Source organism: Chenopodium album, chromosome 1 (assembly GCF_948465745.1).
Source record: "Chenopodium album chromosome 1, dcCheAlbu1.1, whole genome shotgun sequence".
NCBI classification, from domain to species: Eukaryota; Viridiplantae; Streptophyta; class Magnoliopsida; order Caryophyllales; family Amaranthaceae; genus Chenopodium; species Chenopodium album.
Genome location: NC_137834.1, coordinates 76,679,277 through 76,699,123, shown reverse-complemented (window position 1 = coordinate 76,699,123; position 19,847 = coordinate 76,679,277). Strand labels below are relative to the sequence as shown.

The 19,847-nt window shown below is 34.2% G+C and overlaps 1 protein-coding gene across 1 annotated transcript; it reads left to right on the top strand.

Moving 5' to 3' along the window:
- Positions 1-5,764: 5,764 nt before the first annotated feature.
- LOC145557925 (ATP phosphoribosyltransferase 1, chloroplastic-like) lies at positions 5,765-17,746 on the top strand. Its single transcript, XM_081619104.1, has 11 exons — positions 5,765-6,176; positions 6,266-6,325; positions 11,037-11,150; positions 12,279-12,344; positions 12,428-12,535; positions 12,793-12,876; positions 14,137-14,238; positions 14,325-14,438; positions 14,514-14,594; positions 14,905-15,024; positions 17,256-17,746. Exons 1-11 carry the CDS (start codon positions 5,892-5,894, stop codon positions 17,349-17,351), a joined length of 1,230 nt encoding a protein of 409 aa, XP_081475230.1. The 5' UTR covers positions 5,765-5,891; the 3' UTR covers positions 17,352-17,746.
- The last annotated feature ends 2,101 nt before the right edge of the window (positions 17,747-19,847 follow it).

Sequence of the window (19,847 nt, the reverse complement as noted above, 5' to 3'; positions counted from 1 at the left end):
ATCATTCATTCAATTCTTTCTTACTTTGCTTTTTTTAATACAAAATTCCGCATTCACAAGATCTAGAAACACCTAGCCATATTCGAAGTTGCTTTCGCCCTAGACGTGAAAGGTTTAATTTCTGAGGGTTTGGTCCCAAATCTCTCTTTCAATTATTTAATTTAATTGTTTGTTTATTATTTTCCTTGAAGTTACTAACGTGTGTATTTTGTTATTAGAAAGAGGTACGAAGCATCAAAGTAAGTACTTTATTGGTTTTGATTGATATTATGATGTAGAGATCATGTTTACATTGTTATTATGATTCCTAGTATCATGTCTAGGGTATTTTTAATATTAAATATGATTGCCATGATGCTTCCTATGTTCTTCCTAATATTTATGATTGTTAGTATCATGTTAGGGTTAAAGATTTGATTTTTATTGCTTAGTGACATGCTAGGGTTTGTTATTAATCTTGTTAGTATCATGCCTAGGATCTTGCTATTATTATTATGCTCTAACATGATCTATGATATTATTTATAATTGTTTTGATTATGATTATAATTTTATTGTTGTTATAATTATTATTATTACGATCAACATAATTATTATTATGTTTATTAATTGTTATTCAAGATATTGATTTTTATTTATTTCTTTATTGCTTGATCACGCCTTTTATTGCATGTTTAAAGGGAATTGGTACTTGTAATCACGCTTAATAAGATATTTAATAATCTTGTTAGGGTTAATATGATTATAATTTCAAGTGATCGCCAATAATAGATTTATTTGTGCATTAAATTCAACCAACATAGATAAACAGGTTTGGGTTAATCCTATTGATTGCATGTTAGTCAGAAAGCGCACATGAATACGATCAGAATAAAGTAGAGGCCTATTATTAGGGCAGGTTCAATCTCTTTTAGGTTGGATTTGTACCTTCATCCCCGAACCCTTATTTGGTTCATGACCTTATGGAGTTGACGATCTCTTGGATCGTTAAGGGGTGTAACCTTCACCTCGTGAATGGTTTACAAGTTCCTAAAAAACTTGTTGGCGACTCTTTTGCTCTATCTTCTTCCCTTTTGGACGCCACCGTACTTAAGTGTATGATCACAGTGGGATTCTAAGGCTTGAAATTATTCCCTACAGCGGGAGCTACAAATTGTCAACAATCTTTCGACAGCGTCCTACGCCCGTCGTAAGTTGTCAATCATTCATCCGATGATGTCCTACAGGCGCAATGAATCGTCACTCATTCATTTATCAATATTTAGTGAGTTGCTCGGGGTGCGGGAGCTCACAGTAGATTTCTCGAGGTGTAGAAAACTACCAACATATTTAGTGTCGACACCCTAGCAATAGATACGCATTTATATCCCTTTACTCTTTTATCCGTGAACTAACGCTTTTCTGCAGGTATTAGCGTATATAGAATGGTTTAAAATCGTAGAACATTTTAAATCATTCTCCATCCCTATCAACTACTTTGACTTTCGTTTTCAAGACTTATGTCTCTAAAAACTCAATCAAAATGGGGGCTTCTGTAGAAACCTAAAAATATCTCCCCGACCGAAACTCGATGATGAGTAAAACCTTTCATCGCCATTTAGTTCGAGTAGAGTGTCGAAGAAAGGAATATTTTATTCTTGCTTAAAAATAAAATGTTCCCTCATTTTGACACATCATATTCTCTATCTTTTACATCATTTCCCACTAAGCTATTCCTTCATCTTCCTCTTTCTATTTTTTTATTTAGTCACATATCAAAGAGGATTTTGTCTCCCTTCCCGTCTCCTACTTTCCATACATAAGGATCCTTTTCCATTTTCTCTCCTACTTACATGTACCCCACATTTCTTTTCTCTTCTATTAATATATTTAATTATTAATTAAGTATTTAGAAAATGTCGATTAAGTTATCATTATGTTAACTAATAAAAAAATTAATTAACATTTATAAAAAACGTGAACATAATTTTTTTAAAGTAAATTAGTACGTTAATAATAATTTTAAATGCTAATACATCACTTAACATAAGTAATTAAGATCAAATACATGTGATTAAAATACATGAATTAAAAACATGAAATACACAAAATGAAATAAGCAACCCAAAAATAATATACATGATTTTTTTTACAAAAACAAGTGAAATACTAACCACAACTGTGTTCTTAGACCTTGCCCAGAAATGGTCAACCAAGTCATTCTTCAATTCTACATGGACTTGTCTATCACGAATCTCCCCTTCCCCCCCCCCCCTCAAAGCTATCAATCTCCCATAATTTTTTGGATCATAATGACCCAAAGTAACGGCTAATGTTGCATCATTTCTGGTAGATGACGACCTCGCTAATATTAATAGCCGTACTTACCAATTCCGCTTAGTAGGAATAAATTCAATAATGAATGATCATGCTTTTGAATAAGGTTTCTAAAATACTCAATTAATTCTTTTCATTAAATAGTTTGGCAAACCAGGTTATGCATTTGAAGCACATATCGACATGTCGTGCATCTGAAGCACAATCACATATTTGACACATGATGTCGTGTGTGTGATAGTTTTGCTTTGGTTTATCCCCAAGGGTTTTAGAAAGATGGGGTTCAAGGAGGTTTAGTGAAGATATTTTTGGTGTTTGGAGGTTTACGAAAAGGTGAGGGAGGTTTGGGGTTTGACTTTTAGGGGTTGTAGATTAGACTTCGACTTTAAAACTTAAGTAGTATTTTGGATTTTTCAATTCAGGGCTAGGTAGGGGGTTTTGACAGTAAAAAAAAATGCATTAAACTTAGAAACATTGTCATTCACCTTTTGAGTCGAGCCAATTGTGTATAGAATTGTTTCGTCATCCGGTGCCAAAATGGGGATACACTTTTTTTTTGGTGTCTGCACATTGCAAATCTTTAATCCCAAGAAGTGGGTAAATCATCACATTATCTCATTGTGATTTTGAAGCAAATAAGACCGCAACTTGGCTAGTAAATTGTTGTGTACAACAATTGTCAACAATGGAGCAAACTGAAAGTGTAACTGGTGTTCAAGAAGGATGAAGTTTGAATTGTTTACAGTAACAAGTGGCAAAATTTTAAATTTTTTCCCAATCAAAGGAGAACTAGTAGAACCTGGTTCCTGCACATCAGAATAGTAGAATGAATCGTCACTTGATCTCATTGTGATTGTGAAGCAAATAAGATCGCAACTTGGCTAGTAAATTGTTGTGTAAAACAATTGTCAATAATGGAGGAAACTGAAAGTGCAACTGGTATTCAAGAAGGAGGGAGGTTGAATTGAGTACAATAACAAGTGGCGAACTTATAAAATTTTTCCCAATCAAATGCACATCGGAACAGTAGAACTATAGAAGCGATAAGAACATTGAGCTAGACTTACCGAGTTTTGGCTCAACTTAGAGCATATGTCCTCCCTACCCTAATTACTCTTATTAATTACATTTGAAAAACAAAAGCAATTAAAAAGGATCATTTACCTACTTGAGCTAAACAATCCCCACACCTAACTCTAGGTGTCAAAACACACTTGATCTAATCAAGAAGGCAACATTTTTCAAGAATGCAACATTTTTCAAGAATCCAAATTAGCTGTTATCGCTAGGGGTGAGCAAAAATTCCGGGTACCCGGAATTGGAACCGAAATCAGCGGGTACGGAATCGGAATCAGACCCGGTGGTTTCAATTCCGGGTAATAAATTAAGGACCCGGTTATAACCAATTCCAATTCCAATTCTCAACTTTTTGGAACCGGAACCGGTTGGGTACCCGGTTATCTAGTATATGCTAAACTAAATAAATTTAAAATAATAAAAATATGTTGAATGTATCTAATTTGTAAATTAAAAAAGTATTATTAATACCTAACATAAGTACAAATAGCTTAATGCATATATAAATATAAGTATTAAACGCTAAAAATGAACCTAACTAAAATAAGAATTATAATTTGTATTATATTTTAACAATTACATACATAAGTGGGTACCCGAACCGGAACAAGTACCCGGTGGTTACAATACCAATTCCTAAATTTTAGGACCCGGTTGAACCAATTCCAATTCCGGATCCGAAGGTTCCAACCAATTCCAAGTCCGGGTCCTAAAATTTTGACCGGGTAACAATTGGTCTTGTATGGCCCCGGTCTACAATAAATTATTGTAGACCCAAAACTTGACACTTTCAAATAATATAATCACATTCTGGATGATATAATCACTTTTTTAGACGATATAATTATCTTTTTGTGAGTCATATTTTGAATTATATAATCTCATATTAAACCATTTAATGAGATTATATAATTATCTTTAGGATGATAAAATTTAAAAATCATCTTTTAAATGATTTAATCTACTATTTGATACTTTTTATAATGATAAATTCACTTTTTGAGTGATACATTTACATAACAGTTTCATGATGATATAATCACTTTTGTAGTAATATAATCACATTTCGTATGATATAATCACATTCGTATGGTATACTAGAAGGTTGGGTCTACAATAAGTTATTGTAGACCGGGTCTATTCTAGTCTTTATAACCGATTTGCTCACCCCTAGTTATCGCACATAAAAAATAGTTAACAAACCTAAACAAGCAGCAATCATTTAACATGTTTGTGATCACTTCAAAACCTAAGAAACCCAACAACTACATAATATCCTACCAGAGTTAGCTCACATTGTTAGGGGTGATAATTATCACTTTTAAACTTTAAATTTTGTTATCAATCTTATTTCATTCCCTCTTTTCCCTATAAAAAACCTTACAATTATGAATATTTTTAGGAAATTTTACATTAAACCACCTTTTATAACACTTTAATTGCAAGAAACCACCTTATAAAATTTTTTTCGCAAAAACACACCTTAATCGTAAATTTTTTTTGCAATCACACACCTTTTCCCGGAAAATACCCATTGACTTGGTTTTCAGGGGTTGACTCGACCATGAGACGCCCTAAAATCGCTAACCCTCCCTTTTCCCCAGCCACCCACTTCCAGTGGCCAGCGACCACCTCCCTCCTTCGTCGCCGACGACCTCATCCCCTCCCTTTCCCAATTCCCGTCCTTAAACCCAATTCTCGTACCTTCGTGAAGTGCAACATCCATGGCGGTTGACTAACAACGGAGTTTGGGTCTGGGCAATAAATCGAACGACGACGCTTTAGGAGGAAGAGGAGGAGAGAAAATTTGTGGGCGGCGCTTTAGGAAAGTGGGTAGTGGTGGTGGTGGATCTTGGGTTCGGGTGGTGAGAGTGAAGGAAGTGATGGTGGTTAGGTGGAAGAGGAGGAGAGAGAATTCGTGGGTTGGGGGAAAGGGAAGGAAGCAAGAACGTCGGCGCTAGGGTAGGGAGGTGGTCGCCTTCGCCGGCAGTGGGGTGGGGAATTTGGTTGGCCGCCGGAAAAGGGAGGGTTAGTGGTTTTAGGGTGTCACGTGCGAGGCACGTGGTCGAGTCAACCCCGGAATACAAGGTCAATGGGTATTTTCCGGGAAAAGGTGTGTGATTGCAAATATTTTACGATTAAGGTGTGTTTTTGCGAAATTTTTTTTATAAGGTAGTTTCCTGCAATTAAAGGGTTATAAAAGGTGGTTTAATGCAAAATTTCCATATTTTTATTACTAACTTTTAATTAAATTATTAATCGGAATCCGAAGACTTACCACATTGCCAAATTTAATTAATTAATTATTAAAGTATTTATAGAAAGACAAAAGCATATTCCATAGTAATTGTCCCTTGGTAAACATAATAAGCCACACCACACACAGTCATACACAACAAAATCTCACATTTCCATCCTCTCTTCTTCACATCTCTCACCCACCCTTTTCAATCTCCCTGTTTTAGCAACAGTCTCAGCAGCAACACCAGCACTTCAACAATGGCGGCCACAACGACAAATGCAACGATGCTTCAACAATCATTCCTTCAACAATGTCCGTCTCTCTCCGCATTTCCTCATTCTCCGCCATCAATTTCCTTGCCTCCTTCTTCCTCTTCTCGCTTTTGTGTGAAATTCTCTGTCAACGCTTGCTGCCAAACATCTCCTTCGCCGCTGAATGTCGTTAATGGAAACGCTGATTTACGGCCTACTGCGCGTGCCGAAATTCGGCTTGGTCTTCCTAGTAAAGGTCGTATGGCTTCTGATACTCTTGAACTTCTTAAGGTTTGTGTTAATTTTTCTGTGATTTTTGTGAAATTTGTTGTGATTTTTTGTGTTTTTGGTTTTTTATTTGGTTGATTGTTGAAATTCAGGATTGTCAGTTGTCTGTGAGGCAAGTGAATCCACGGCAATATGTTGCTCAAATTCCTCAGGTTTGTATGTTTCTTATAATTTCCTTTTTTTTTTTTTTTTTTTTTTCTTTTTCATTTAATCTGTTTTCCATTACTAAAGGCGTGCCTTGGTTCAAGGTAATTACTTATTTGATTACGTTAGTTCAGGTTATGTTGCACAAATGTTTGAGCTTCGGTTCAAGATATACTATTTACTGTGTTTTATTTGATTACATTGGTTCATGTTATGTTAGACAACTTGGTTCTGTTCAAGATATACTAATTATTTTGACTTATTTGATTACACTAGTTTATGTTATGCTGGGCTTCGGTTCAAGATATACTAATTACTGATTACAGTGTGGCTTATTAGAATATATTAATTCATGTTATGCTGGACAAATTTTGAGCTTCGATTCAAGATATATCAACTACTGTTGTTTCGATTTTTCGAAAAAATGACATTGAATGTTAGATTGTAGCTACTGATGGATTTGAGTTTGAGATACTAGTTGCATTGTGTTTGGGGTTTGAACTTTTGGTTTTGTTTTTTGAGATAATAGGTGTTGGAATACCAATTTTTTTGGTTTGTTTTTGTTTTTCTATGTGAGTTTAAATCTACCTCTGTTCATAAACTAAATTTGATCATATTTTCTTCAAGATATAAGGACAAACATAATTATGTAAAACATTGTTGGATTCATCTCAATGTATACTTTCACAGTATCAACTTTTTATAAATTTTTATAAATAGATTAATAGAGATATTAATGGTCAATGTTGTGGATTGCCGACTAACAAGTGTACAACTCCAATTGTTGTAATCACTTCATATTCAAGAACGGTGGAAATCTTTTTGTTGGGCTTTTTGGTTTCTAATGTTGGTACCACGTTGGGTGTTGGACTTGTTTTTGGCTTTGAAATGATCATCCTTGCTTCCAGGTCAATAAGGGTGACAATATGCTATGCCATTATGCTCTTTTGATCATATGACTGGTTAAGTAAATGTTGATAAGTTTGATTTCCTTGGATTTTTCTTAAGGTGATTCAAACATTATGGGCATCCATAACTTTCCGATTTACTAACAATTATATGTACTGTTGCTTGTCAACATCAGAAATGCCTTGTTCTATATAAGAATACAAGGGAAAATTAAACATTTTACTTAATTTTTAAGTGGCCCTGCTGATATATTGCTTTCAATGGATGACAAGTGTGGTAGAATTAGCAGATAACTGGAAGATCTGAATATCTATTGGAGTTTTAAGGATGTTAATGCATACACCTGAAACCTTATTGATTGAGAAAGCAAATTCTTGGGACTGATTTTTAGTCTTGAATTACGGTATGGAAGAAGAAATAACTTTCCTGGTTAAGTAAATAACACCTGTTAATTCCTTATAATAGGCATATGTTGGTTTTCTAAGATACTTTATATGAAATCTGAAATTTTTTTCCTACAAGTTTATAAATCCGTAGGCTGGGTAGATAGAGTGTAGAACAAACTTAATTTATTTCCCGAGTAATTCATAGTTGTAGATCTTGTGTTTGTGTTGCACAAGATTATTTGTTTCATCGCTATTTGTTGTATTTAGAAATTAGAACTGCAATGAGGCTTGTCATGTGCAGATGAAAGGACAATATTGTGTGCATGTGTATTTTAAGTGCGCTATTTGAACATTAAATGAAAGCTAATATATTGAAGTCCTTGATGAAAGGTATGTTGAGTTTAAAGTAATGAAAGTGGGGCTCACCACCAGTTATGAGTAAGATAAAGACACGGTGTTTTACCCTGAAGCTTACCTAAAAGTCAAATCAGTAGTCAATAGAACATTTAAGTGTTAAGGGTGGTATCGGTCAATTTTGCCCTTTTGAAAAACAATAAGAAAGCAACAACGTTTTAAGTATTTCGAAACTGCAATTTTGATGGATGATGACCGTAGATGAAGCCTTTTCTTAGTTTTTGTCTCCATGTGCAGTAGCTGAACCTGTACTAAATAAATCATTGAGTGAATGATTAATGACACAAGCAGGTCATTAAAACAAATCCACAAAGGAGATTTAGAGAAAAGAGTGTTGTGAAGTCCATAATGAGAATCCATATTGAGCATAGAATAAAGCCAGTGGGGGTTTACAACTACTTTGCTATATGTAATGAAGCTATAACATAAGCCTTAAATTCAGAATGCATGATCTAATGCTTATGGCCTTGAAAAGGAAAGATAAATGTTGAAGACTGTATTTGAGGAGAAATTCAGAGACCTCGTAAGAATGGACTAAAACCACCTATAGGGCAATGAAGCTAAAATAGTGTAGGCAATATACACCATAGCTGTGACCATGATAAAAATTGTCTATGTTAAGTTCAAAACTTTGTTCATCTAGAATTCATGCTGGTGCAATTGTTTTCTTTGAACATTGTGGTGGTCTTAATTATGGGTACATCATAATAATGATTCTAATTTTCACATCCTCCTTTGATGCAATATGATTAAGATGAAAATATTGAACGCCACAACCATATGTGGAATTGTGGATTAGCCTTCACTTCTCCAAATTAACTTTTGAGTCTTGATTTCATCTTGAAAGTTACATAACATAAGGCAAACTCTTTTTGAATCGAGGTGGTCAACTCCAAAGATGTACCTTTTGCGCCCTTATTCAAGCCTAAGATTTTGTCTCACAAGAGTCACTAAAGCTTGATATTTTCACTAAATTTAGAATAAACAACTATTTCTTTCGTTACCTTTTAGTTACAACACTTTGACTTTCACGCTTACCAATGCCTGATTTTAATCTTCCATATCTTTAATTGTGACGAGTAAAAAGTACAAAAATTAGATATTGTGAAAATATAAATTGAAAAGAATCTAACAAAATTCCGCATGACTATATTTGCCTAACATATAAATCAATAAAGTAGATCAATTGTAAGGATTTGAATAGTGTAAATTGTCAAGTGTTGCAATTAAAAGTGAACGGAGGAAGTATGTCCGTGTATAAGCGTATCCTATCAAGATGGAGTATAGAGAGGTATGTACTTAACTTTATCCCGAGAAGCCAAAACTATTTTAGATTGGTTTCGAAATACAAAATCAGAAACTAAACTTTTACTGAAATCAAAATTACAAGTTTAGCCCTTTTCAAGGCATTAACTCATAATGGGTCAACCAAAGGATGAAATTCTAAAAGTTTTTGGCGTAAGGAATGTAATTACAGTCATTAAACTTAAACTCACAGTATAATCAAGAAAATTATATCTCTATGCTCAAAGCTTAATGTTTAATCAATAAATTGAGTTTTTATGAAATAATATTCATTACATATGTGGACAGAGGTATGCTATTAAGAAGACTTTATATGAGTAGTTTTTTTGTGCATAGCTCCCTCTTTTGACTTTGAGCGTTGCCAATTGTCATTATAATGGTCGTTTTGGTTAGCTCGAAAATGCCAATTTTGAGTAGTTGCGAAGATTACCAATCAAGTATTTATGTGTATCGTTTTAATATGATGCACCCTTTAATAGAACTTTGTAAAACTTTAGGATTTTGAAATATAAGTTTTATACTGGTCAAAACTTTACCAAATTTCGAGTCAGATGTATTTCAGACGGGTTGATTTCGGTTCGATTAAGATAAGGTTGGTTATGTATTTGGTCAATTCCGATTCAAATTCTTTCTGTGTTTGTCTAGATTTTGGTCATGTTGACCAAATTCAATATCCAAATAAGGTCATTTTTAAACTAGAGTAATTATTGAATTTTTACCTTATTATTGGGTCCATGTCAAGTCATTCATGTGTCATTTCTCATATTGCGCGGTTAAATACGAAATGCAAAGAATTAGTTTTCTCATTCAATGTAATATTTATCTTGGAGCCAAATTCAAATTGAATAATTATCGATGAGTTATCATACCTACGTACATAAGTGTGACAAATAGTAATGAACTAGTGATAGACTGATAGATTGATTGATGATAGTCACATATGGTGACATACAAAAAAGAATGTCCTCTTTTTAAGGTACTACTCTTCAATCGTTTAATCTTATGAGGCTATGAGTACTATTAGTTTGCTTTTTTACTAATTCAATTTGTATAAGATATTTGTTAGAGTTTTAAACTTTCTAACTTTTTAATAATTTGTAAATTTGTAAATATATAGTAGTATAAGAACTTGAAAAAAAAGAGTCAATAATAAGTTAGGTTTAAAATTATGGCCCGGTTAAAATCGGATCGGTTTAAAATCGGGTCGGGTTAATATCAATTCGGGTTAAAACAGTTCGGGTTAAATCGGTTATTTGTTGGGTCATTTTCGGATTGGGTTGAGTTCAAGTCAGGTCAAATCAGTTCGTTTTGGGTTCAAATCGGGTCATATCGGGTTCGAGTTGAGTTCAAGTTGGGTCAACTCGGTGCCGGAATAAGTTCAGATCGGGTTAAATTCGGATTCGAATTAAGTTCAGTCGGTTACAGATTGGATTTGGGTCTTGAATTTTCTCGGGTTACAGTTCGAAATTGATGATTTTTTCGGATCGGTTCAATTTTGACACCTCTACTCACACAGTCACACCCCTCCCTCAACAAGCTCGTAGAAAAAAGGGGGGAATCTGAAAGTCACTAACTTTTGTTTTCTTTTGTTATGGATAATTTCTTTTCATAATTTTATCTTCTCTTTCTTTATTTTTTTGTTATTCGTCTGAAATATAATGGAACCAAGTTTACTATGATATTCATGATATATCTGCCATTTTAGATTTCAGATTTGGAAGTGTGGTTTCAGCGGCCTAAAGACATTGTGAGGAAGTTGCTATCTGGAGATCTGGATCTTGGAATAGTAGGATTTGATACTCTTAGTGAGTATGGACAGGTGATTTTCACTACTTTGAAATGGAATGTTCAATTATAAGAACCACTAAATAATGAGAGTTAAATCATTGGAACATGTTTATTTTCTGTAGAGTGAAGACAGATAATGAAGTTCCAATCTCCTGTTTTTTATAGTCTTGATTATTAACGCAAAAATGCAGCTTTGATCATTGTGTGGTAAGTTTATGGGGTTGCGGAATCAGATTTGATGTTTCTACCAGATTCGATTTTACGTTGCGTTTTGGGCATGCGTGTAAATTTTTTGTCAGTCTAGAGTTGTTTATGGATTGTTACATTTGGATTTTGTGGAGTAAGTTATAAAACATACCAAGTTCATACTAATATTATTCTGGTGATAAGCTCTGTTGTATGACTTGTGGCTAAGCTCCCTAAATCCCATGCCAATTGTCACATGTCGTGCAGAAGATCTACTGGAAATATGTGCATCAAAATTGTACGAAGTATGATTTAAATATGAAATATAATCAAGCATAACAAAAATTCCATTATTTATCTGGATGGTTTGCCAGAAGTCTTTTATGGGATTCAAATGTGGATAGTCTTAATGTCAATTTATGAACTTCAAAAGGTAAACTCATGAAAGTGCTAAGGTGGTTGCTTTAGAATAACCACAATGTCCATGTGTAGATGCTAGATGTTATTAGTAAAATTACTGAATAGTATGAAGTAAACTACAGTCACTGTTGCATTTGTAATTTGCATCATTGAGCACTTAGGTTTTCTGATGCGAATGAAGAGCAATCCCCAACAAAAGAAATTTAAATTTTAAACAGCTAATGCACCAAGCCACATACATAAGCATCTTCCAATCCGGAGGTGGACCGTGAATTATTGGTCACAGAATGGCTAGCTCTACTTCTTTCTGATGTTCAGCATTTAATTTCAGATTCATGGAGTGGACTGCAAAAACAACAAACCATTTGTTGTTGTACATTCTTGAAGGACTTATTTGTATTAGTTTGCTGTTCAAGACTAGGTCTTTATATATATGTGTGTGTGTGTGTGTGTGTGTGTGTACATCTTATGTGCTTCTCTGTTGTTGTACCTTTTATCGCCATAGTTTCTTGAATGACTTAGTATAATTCTTTTGTTCAAAACAATGCTGCAGGACAGTGAAGATCTTGTTATTGTTCACAATGCTCTGGATTATGGGCAGTGCCACTTATCAATTGCAGTAGGTTTCATTGGTTTAATTTTCTAATTATGATTACATGAGGAATTAGATAATTTTAATTTGATACCGTCTTTGTTTTCCAGATTCCTAAATACGGCATATTTGAAAACATAAATTCCTTGAAGGAGCTTGCAGAAATGCCTCAATGGACAGCTGACAGACCTCTGCGAGTCGCCACTGGTTTTACTTATGTAAGAAAATTGTTTTTGTTGGTTATAAATTTCATTGGTTCTTTGTGATCCTGTTGGAATAAGTAGATATACCTGTAATGTTGACAAAGGATTAAAAAAGAGAGACAGAGAAAAGGGAGGGGGGGGGGGGGGGGGGGGATGGCTTCAGGATGTGTCTTGGGACTATCATATAATTTGTGTTCCAACTATCTGGTTTTAGTTAGAGTGAATTTGATATTTATGTCACTGAAAATTTCATTGTTATGTTCAATATACAGCTTGGTCCAAAGTTTTTCAGGGAAAATGGGTTGGAGCATGTTACTTTTTCAACTGCAGATGGAGCACTTGAGGCAGCACCTGCTGTAAGATTGTTATTTGATATGTGAATTGCTTTCTTTGTAATTTTATATTTTACTCTAATGGCACGTTTGGTAAGCAGGTATAAATTGGGAGAATGGTAATGTATTTGTATGTAGTTTTGCTAGCTAAATCCTATTGTCATTACCATGTCAATGAAACTCTTCCTACAAATATGTGTTTTTGTGCACAAATTTTCATTACCACATAAAACCACCTCTAAATTGATAATGGATGGGAATGGAAATTTGTGCAGAAAATGTGGTATTTGAAGAGGGGCTAGAATTACCAATGGGCATTGGCATGGAATCTTCTTTACAAAATTTACTTATAAAATCATTACTATGGTGACCGTTTATTGCCAACAACCAAATGGGCCGAAGTAATGGATCTGGGAAGTGGAAACAATAGATCTTTACATGTTAATAATTTAATATGGACAAGTTCAAACCCTTATTTTCTATAGATGGACTATGTAATGTGTACAAATATTATGACTGCTGTTGTGATGTGCTCTACATCTTTGTGTTCTATGGAGCAGAAAAAGATCTAATACTGTTAACATATGGTAGCTTTGACATGTATACATGATTTTGGGTCTTCTGTTGAAGTAATAATCCAGCATTTATAGAATGCAGTGCCATATGGCTTCTGGGTGTCCAGCACTTTTATTTTAATATTATTATCCTTTCTATACAAATTTTGAGCATTCCAGCTATCTTCAGGATCCCCATCATTTTCTAGGTCATAGTAGTATACTAGTATTAACATTTTGTACATCATAATAAAATATGCTCACATGCCTTTGGCAGTTATTTACTTGTCATGATATCTGTCATCTCTTCAAAAGAAATGCTTGATGTCAAACTCATTTAACAGTCTCCCTGTAACTGTAGGACTAAGGCTCTATTAGCCTATTATGACAGAACTAATCGAGTAGCTTTTTGAACTGTAAATGTATCTTAAAGACACATGAAAGCTATATCAGCTATTGCATTTTGGATCGAGACTCAATTTGAAACTAGCAATCTGTTTCAGGGGTAAAGCTGTTTAGCCAGCCTCTTTATAGACATTAGAATCATGTCATATTGACATGTAACATGTAAAGTGGCAATTTACAAATTGTACCAAAAGAATTTACTAAAGGCAATACACAATGCATACTAGGTATGAGCTGTAGACTACTCTATGTATATTTTAATTTCCCTAAAGCTGCTTGACTTTTGTGATTTGCTCAAGGCATAACATCCTTCCTTGACTATCAGATGGGGATAGCTGATGCAATATTGGACCTTGTAAGTAGTGGGACAACCTTAAAAGAGAATAATTTGAAAGAAATTGAAGGTGGGGTTGTGTTGCAGAGCCAGGTACTGTCTTGTATTTGTGAAGATATTCACTGTTTTATATATATTTCCTTACTTCCAAAGATCTTACATTGACACACAAAATTCAGGCTGTGCTTGTTGCAAGCAGGAAATCCTTGGTTAATCGTAAAGGTGTTCTTGACACAACTCATGAGATATTAGAGAGGTTTGAGGCACACCTAAGGGCAGAAGGTCAATTTACGGTGTGCATGCTATCCCTCTATTCCCGTCTCACAATTATTTTTTCTTTTCTTTTTATTGCTAATACTTTTTAACAGGTTGTTGCAAACATGAGGGGCAGTAGTGCACAGGAAGTAGCTGAGAGAATACTTAGCCAATCATCTTTATCTGGACTGCAGGTGACGTATTTATTCTTGAATCTTGACTATGGGCCAGTTTCTATAAACTGAGAATATGTCTCTCTCTGTAAATTGTCATCAGACTGATTACATAGTTCTCCATCACCCATTTTATATAATTAAGAATATTATTTTCGTACAATAATTTGACCATCTTTATTGATTCTCCATCACCCATTCTATAGAGTGGTTTTTTGTGAAGTCCAATCATTTATCATTTATTTCCTGAAAGATGTGGCAATCAAATATTAGCACCAGTGAAATAACTCGTAATACCATCATTCTCAGTACTGTTTATACTTTCATGTAGGGGCCCACTATTAGTCCTGTTTTTTGCAAAAAGGATGGGAAGGTGTCAGCAGATTATTATGCTATATGTATCTGTGTACCAAAAAAGGACCTCTATACATCTGTTAAGCAACTTAGAGCTGTAAGTATTTTTCTTTCACCCTTTGATATTGATGCTATGATTCATATTGCTTGCCAAACTCTGATTCTTCCCAAATGGATGTATAGTTGTGATATGTGTAAATGATTCTGGCAAGAACCATATTGATATCTTCTACTTGGTGATATGCGAGATTAATAAAAATGACTATGAATGAGAATAAGACACAATGATATGTAGGAGGAAGAGAACGAATCTATTATTGTAATGGAGAACACCAACGATAGAATTGTGATCATTTCTACACACTTACAAGGACTTGAATACTGGTCCCAATTGAGTAACTCTTTTAAATTTAACTCATTTAAGGCTTATTGGAAACATTCAAACCCAACCGAGATATCTTTTTGATGAGCGTTAAATCTGTATTTGTGGGGCTGCAAACACCAAACTGTACTGTCGATCAACTAAAATTAGTGAACTGAACAACTTTTCTAGATTCAACTAGATACACCTTTCCTTTCAAAATTTTCTAAATTCAAACAATTAATAAGTAGGAAATAATTAGAAGGCCTAGAATATTACAATAAGGCTTTAAAAGAATAACTTCAAGATCTTTAGCAGATTTCTCTGATCCTTTAATTCGCACATCATCTTAATCACCTTTGCAACACAGATCATTGGGGGACCACTTTCGATTCTAAATCAACTATGAAAATTGTTAGCCGGAATAGCTATTTGAGACACAATCTTATCAAACTCTGCCTTGGCTCGATTCATGGTTGGATTTGAAATTTTTGTGTCAACATTATGCTTGTTGATATTTGACTGACATTTTGGATAACTTTGCCCTTATGTTTCTTCTTTCTTTTGGACATTTGGATTAGGAATGTTGATGGAAGTTTATTACTCCATATTATATTTTGAGGCTTATTTAGAGTGGCCGAGTTACTTAATACTTCCTCCGTTTCTTTTTAGTTGACACGTTTCTTTAGTCATGTTTGCCAATGCACAAAATCATTAATATCTTTAAGGAAAATTTTTAAATTACCACCCAAAAATGTATCCATTTTCGAACTAACCACCCGTTTAATTTTTTATTTTAAATTACCACCCCTTAAATTAAATAAATGCTCAGATTACCACCCATTTCAAAAATCCGATGGATTTTCCGTCTGTGGGCCCCACCTAACGCTTATTTTGACCCTTTTGACTGATTTTCCCCTCGATTTTTCTCTTTAAAAATGTTCTCCCTTCAATTCACATTTTTTTTCTTTGAAATTTGGTAGAATTTGGTGAATGAAATATGAATTAAAGTTTAGAGAGCGTTTTTAAAGAGAAAAATCAGGGAAAAAATCAGTTAAAAGGGTCAAAATAATTGTTAGGCGGGGCCTATAGACGGAAAATCCACCGGATTTTTGAAATGGGTGGTAATCTGAGCATTTATTTAATTTAAAGGGTGGTAATTTAAAATAAAAAATTAAATGGGTGGTTAGTTCAAAATTGGTTACATTTTTGGGTGGTAATTTAAAAATTAACCTATCTTTAATTATGATAGATAAGCAAAAATTATAAAAAGTTGATATTTTGAATATATACATTGTGACGAATCTAACAAGATCTCACTTGCCTATATTTTTCTTTTTAAATCACAAAATATGGTCAAAAGGAGGTGCATGAATAGTGTTAAAATCAAAACGTGTCAACTTATAAAAATTGAGGTAGTATATTATTGTTTTATGCACTTCTTTAATTATGCTATTCGTAGTAATTTTTTTTTTTTTTTGAAAGATGCTATTCTTAGTAATCTAGCTCCAGTCTATTTAGTTATTAAAAATCTGTGAGCTGTGGTACTAGACTCTGGTCCTCTATACCTTTTTTTTTTTTTTTAAATCCTAAATTAGGGATATATGCATCTCACATGCTGTCCAAGATAAACTGTTTTCTTTAATAATTGATTAGAAATTCACTGATAACATGTGTTTGAACACCTTGCCTGTATTACAATTTCATATAACCCACACTTCTCCCTTTTTTTATAGGATTAAATTGCTCAATGAGTTGGAATAGCATCAGGGTGCAATTATACCACAAAATCCTTTGATTGCTTTTGGATTTTATTGAATTTGAATCAAATCAAACAATCGCTTATAGTTGTAAATTTTAGTTCATTTTGAACTTCAATGCCAAATTACCTGAGGCTGCCATTGTTATCTTTCTTCAATTGATATCCTCACTACTATTGTTTAATACTCAACAATTGTCTGATGCAGATTGGTGGCAGTGGAGTCCTCGTCTCACCTCTCACCTATATATTTGATGAAGAAACTCCAAGATGGTGTGAGTTGCTCACCAAACTTGGCCTCTGATGATTGTTGAATATCTTAGTCGTTTCTTGTATGCTCTTCACTCTTCACTCTTCAGATGACACATGGAGTAACTTACATATACAGTTTCGACAGAAGTATCTGAAAGCATTCAGTAAATTTTGTATGTCATGTTTATTAGAAATTATGTATCCACTATTGTCTTGTCAAACCTTCAACAGAGTAGATGAAAGGAAAGTGCTAATTACTTTGTTGTAGTGAGTGTCTCTTCTCAATTAATGTTGGATAGAATAAGAGATACTTGCTTAGATGGTACCAGGGATCATGGTCAATGTATTTTTTTTTCCTTTTTTTTTTCTTTTTTTTTTTGGGAAAAAATGCTCAATGTACTATATAACAATGTAAGTACTTTCTTTTTTATTTGGTTATAAGCTTTACTTTTACTGAATTATTTCATCGTTCTTTGTACTTTATCAGTGTTTGGAATGAGTTGTGGGTGGGTATTTGGATAAATATGATTTTTGTAAGAACGAGAAGTAGTATAAGCTCGGTTTACTAGCAATTTCCATTTCCTGGTAAGCTGATGACATAGTTGCAGGAATCAGAGTGCAGCTTAGTTATGAGAGCAATGATATTATCAGCAACTTGCTACTAAAATGTAAGAGTGTACATTAGAACTACTTCGTCACACTGGCCCTATTGATAGATTTGTTCTTTATATCCCTTGGTTTCCACAAAGCAGAACATTAGACACCGGTACAATTTGTTTCTCATTTTTCCTTTCGAAAATAAGGAATGCCGCATTATATTCTCTACCCTATTATCCCTATATACTCCTCCCATGCATGATCAATCTTCTCCCGAGCATTTTCTTTAGCCTAAAGATGATACAGAGGCAAATCAGAGTAGTCGTCGAAGAATAAATTAATCAAACATAACAATGAAATTGATAACATAGTGAACAGATCATATGAGTAGAAAATTCCTTAAACTTACTTTAATGGATAGTCTCTCCAACTGTGGGGAGCTTGCAAACAAGTGCAGAATAAAAGAAATGTTGTAATGATTATATAGTTCCGTATCTACCAAATTCAAAGTAAGAAATTGTCCCAACTCTTTCAGAATTATTTCAGTAGACTCGTGTTCAATTAATGTCTGCAAATCCAGCAGTAATGAGTGAAGAAAAAAGTGAAGAGATGCTTAGCTGCTAGCCTGCTAAATCTTGAAGCTTCAAATTCAGCTTACTTAATTACCCGCCAAAATGAGTCCGTTAGAACGAGATTCTCTACGTTAGCAAAGCAACTGAAGATCTTATTCCAGCCATAAGTTAAGTAAACATCCAGGGCTAGTGTTTTTATAACCGTAGCACCTTCCAAGTGTAGGCTACAAAGGTAGCCAGTTACAAACAAATTACTACCTCCGTTAAATGTTATGTGCAACTTTGGGATATTATTTGTGAGATATAGAAGATATTCAGTTGTACATAACATTAAACTGTCAAATTAACTCAAGATCAAAAGTTCTCATTATGCCTTAATGTGTACATATATAGTTTACAGAGTATTCCTAATTATCTTAGGCTTAGGAAACATATCAAATCAAATATTAACATAAAGAAAACTAAGGACTCCTAACAATATCTCCTAAATATTATCTTTCCATAAACATAATATTATCTCAACATCCCCCCTTAAGATGGAGCATGGAGATCTCGAATGCCCATCTTGTTAAGAATAAACTCAAACTGCGCCTTTCCCAACGCCTTTGTGAAGATATTTGCTTACTGCAACTTCGTAGACACATATGACGGACATATGAGACCTTCTTTAATTGCATCTCTAATAAAATGACAATCAACTTCAATATGCTTAGTCCGTTCATGAAAAACTGGATTATTTGCAATATGCATGTAGGGCTGACTGACTATCACAAAAAACTTTCATCCCTGGATTGTGTTCAACCCCTAAATCATAAAGCATTCTCTTCAACCACTTCAATTCACATGTCAAGCCTGTTATTGATCGATATTTTGCTTCTGACGAACTCGTAGCCAGCGTTGGTTGTTTCTGGGTCTTCCATGACACATGAGATAAACCAAGTACACAAACCAACCAGTCAAAGAACGTCGAGTTAATGGACATCCTGCCCAATCTGAGTTACACCAACCTTCTAACTGCAACTATAAGATCTAAGAAGAATACCTTGGCCCGAGCACTTCTTTAGATAACGAACCACTCTCAAAGCTGCTTCCCAATGCTCTTCCTTTGGAGACCGCATAAACTGAGATAGAATATGCACTGAGTATGCCAAGTTTGGTCTAGTCACAACCAGATATATTAGACGTCCTACCAGACGCTTATATTTCTCAACATCTGCGAACTCTTTCCCCTGAAACTGCTAACTTGTGATTCTGCTCCATCGAAAAGTCTGCAGGTTTAGCATCTAACAATCCTGTCTCTGAAATAATACCCAAGGCATACTTCCTCTGACAAACATAAAATCCATGTTTGCTACGGGCCACTTCTAATCCCAAAAAAT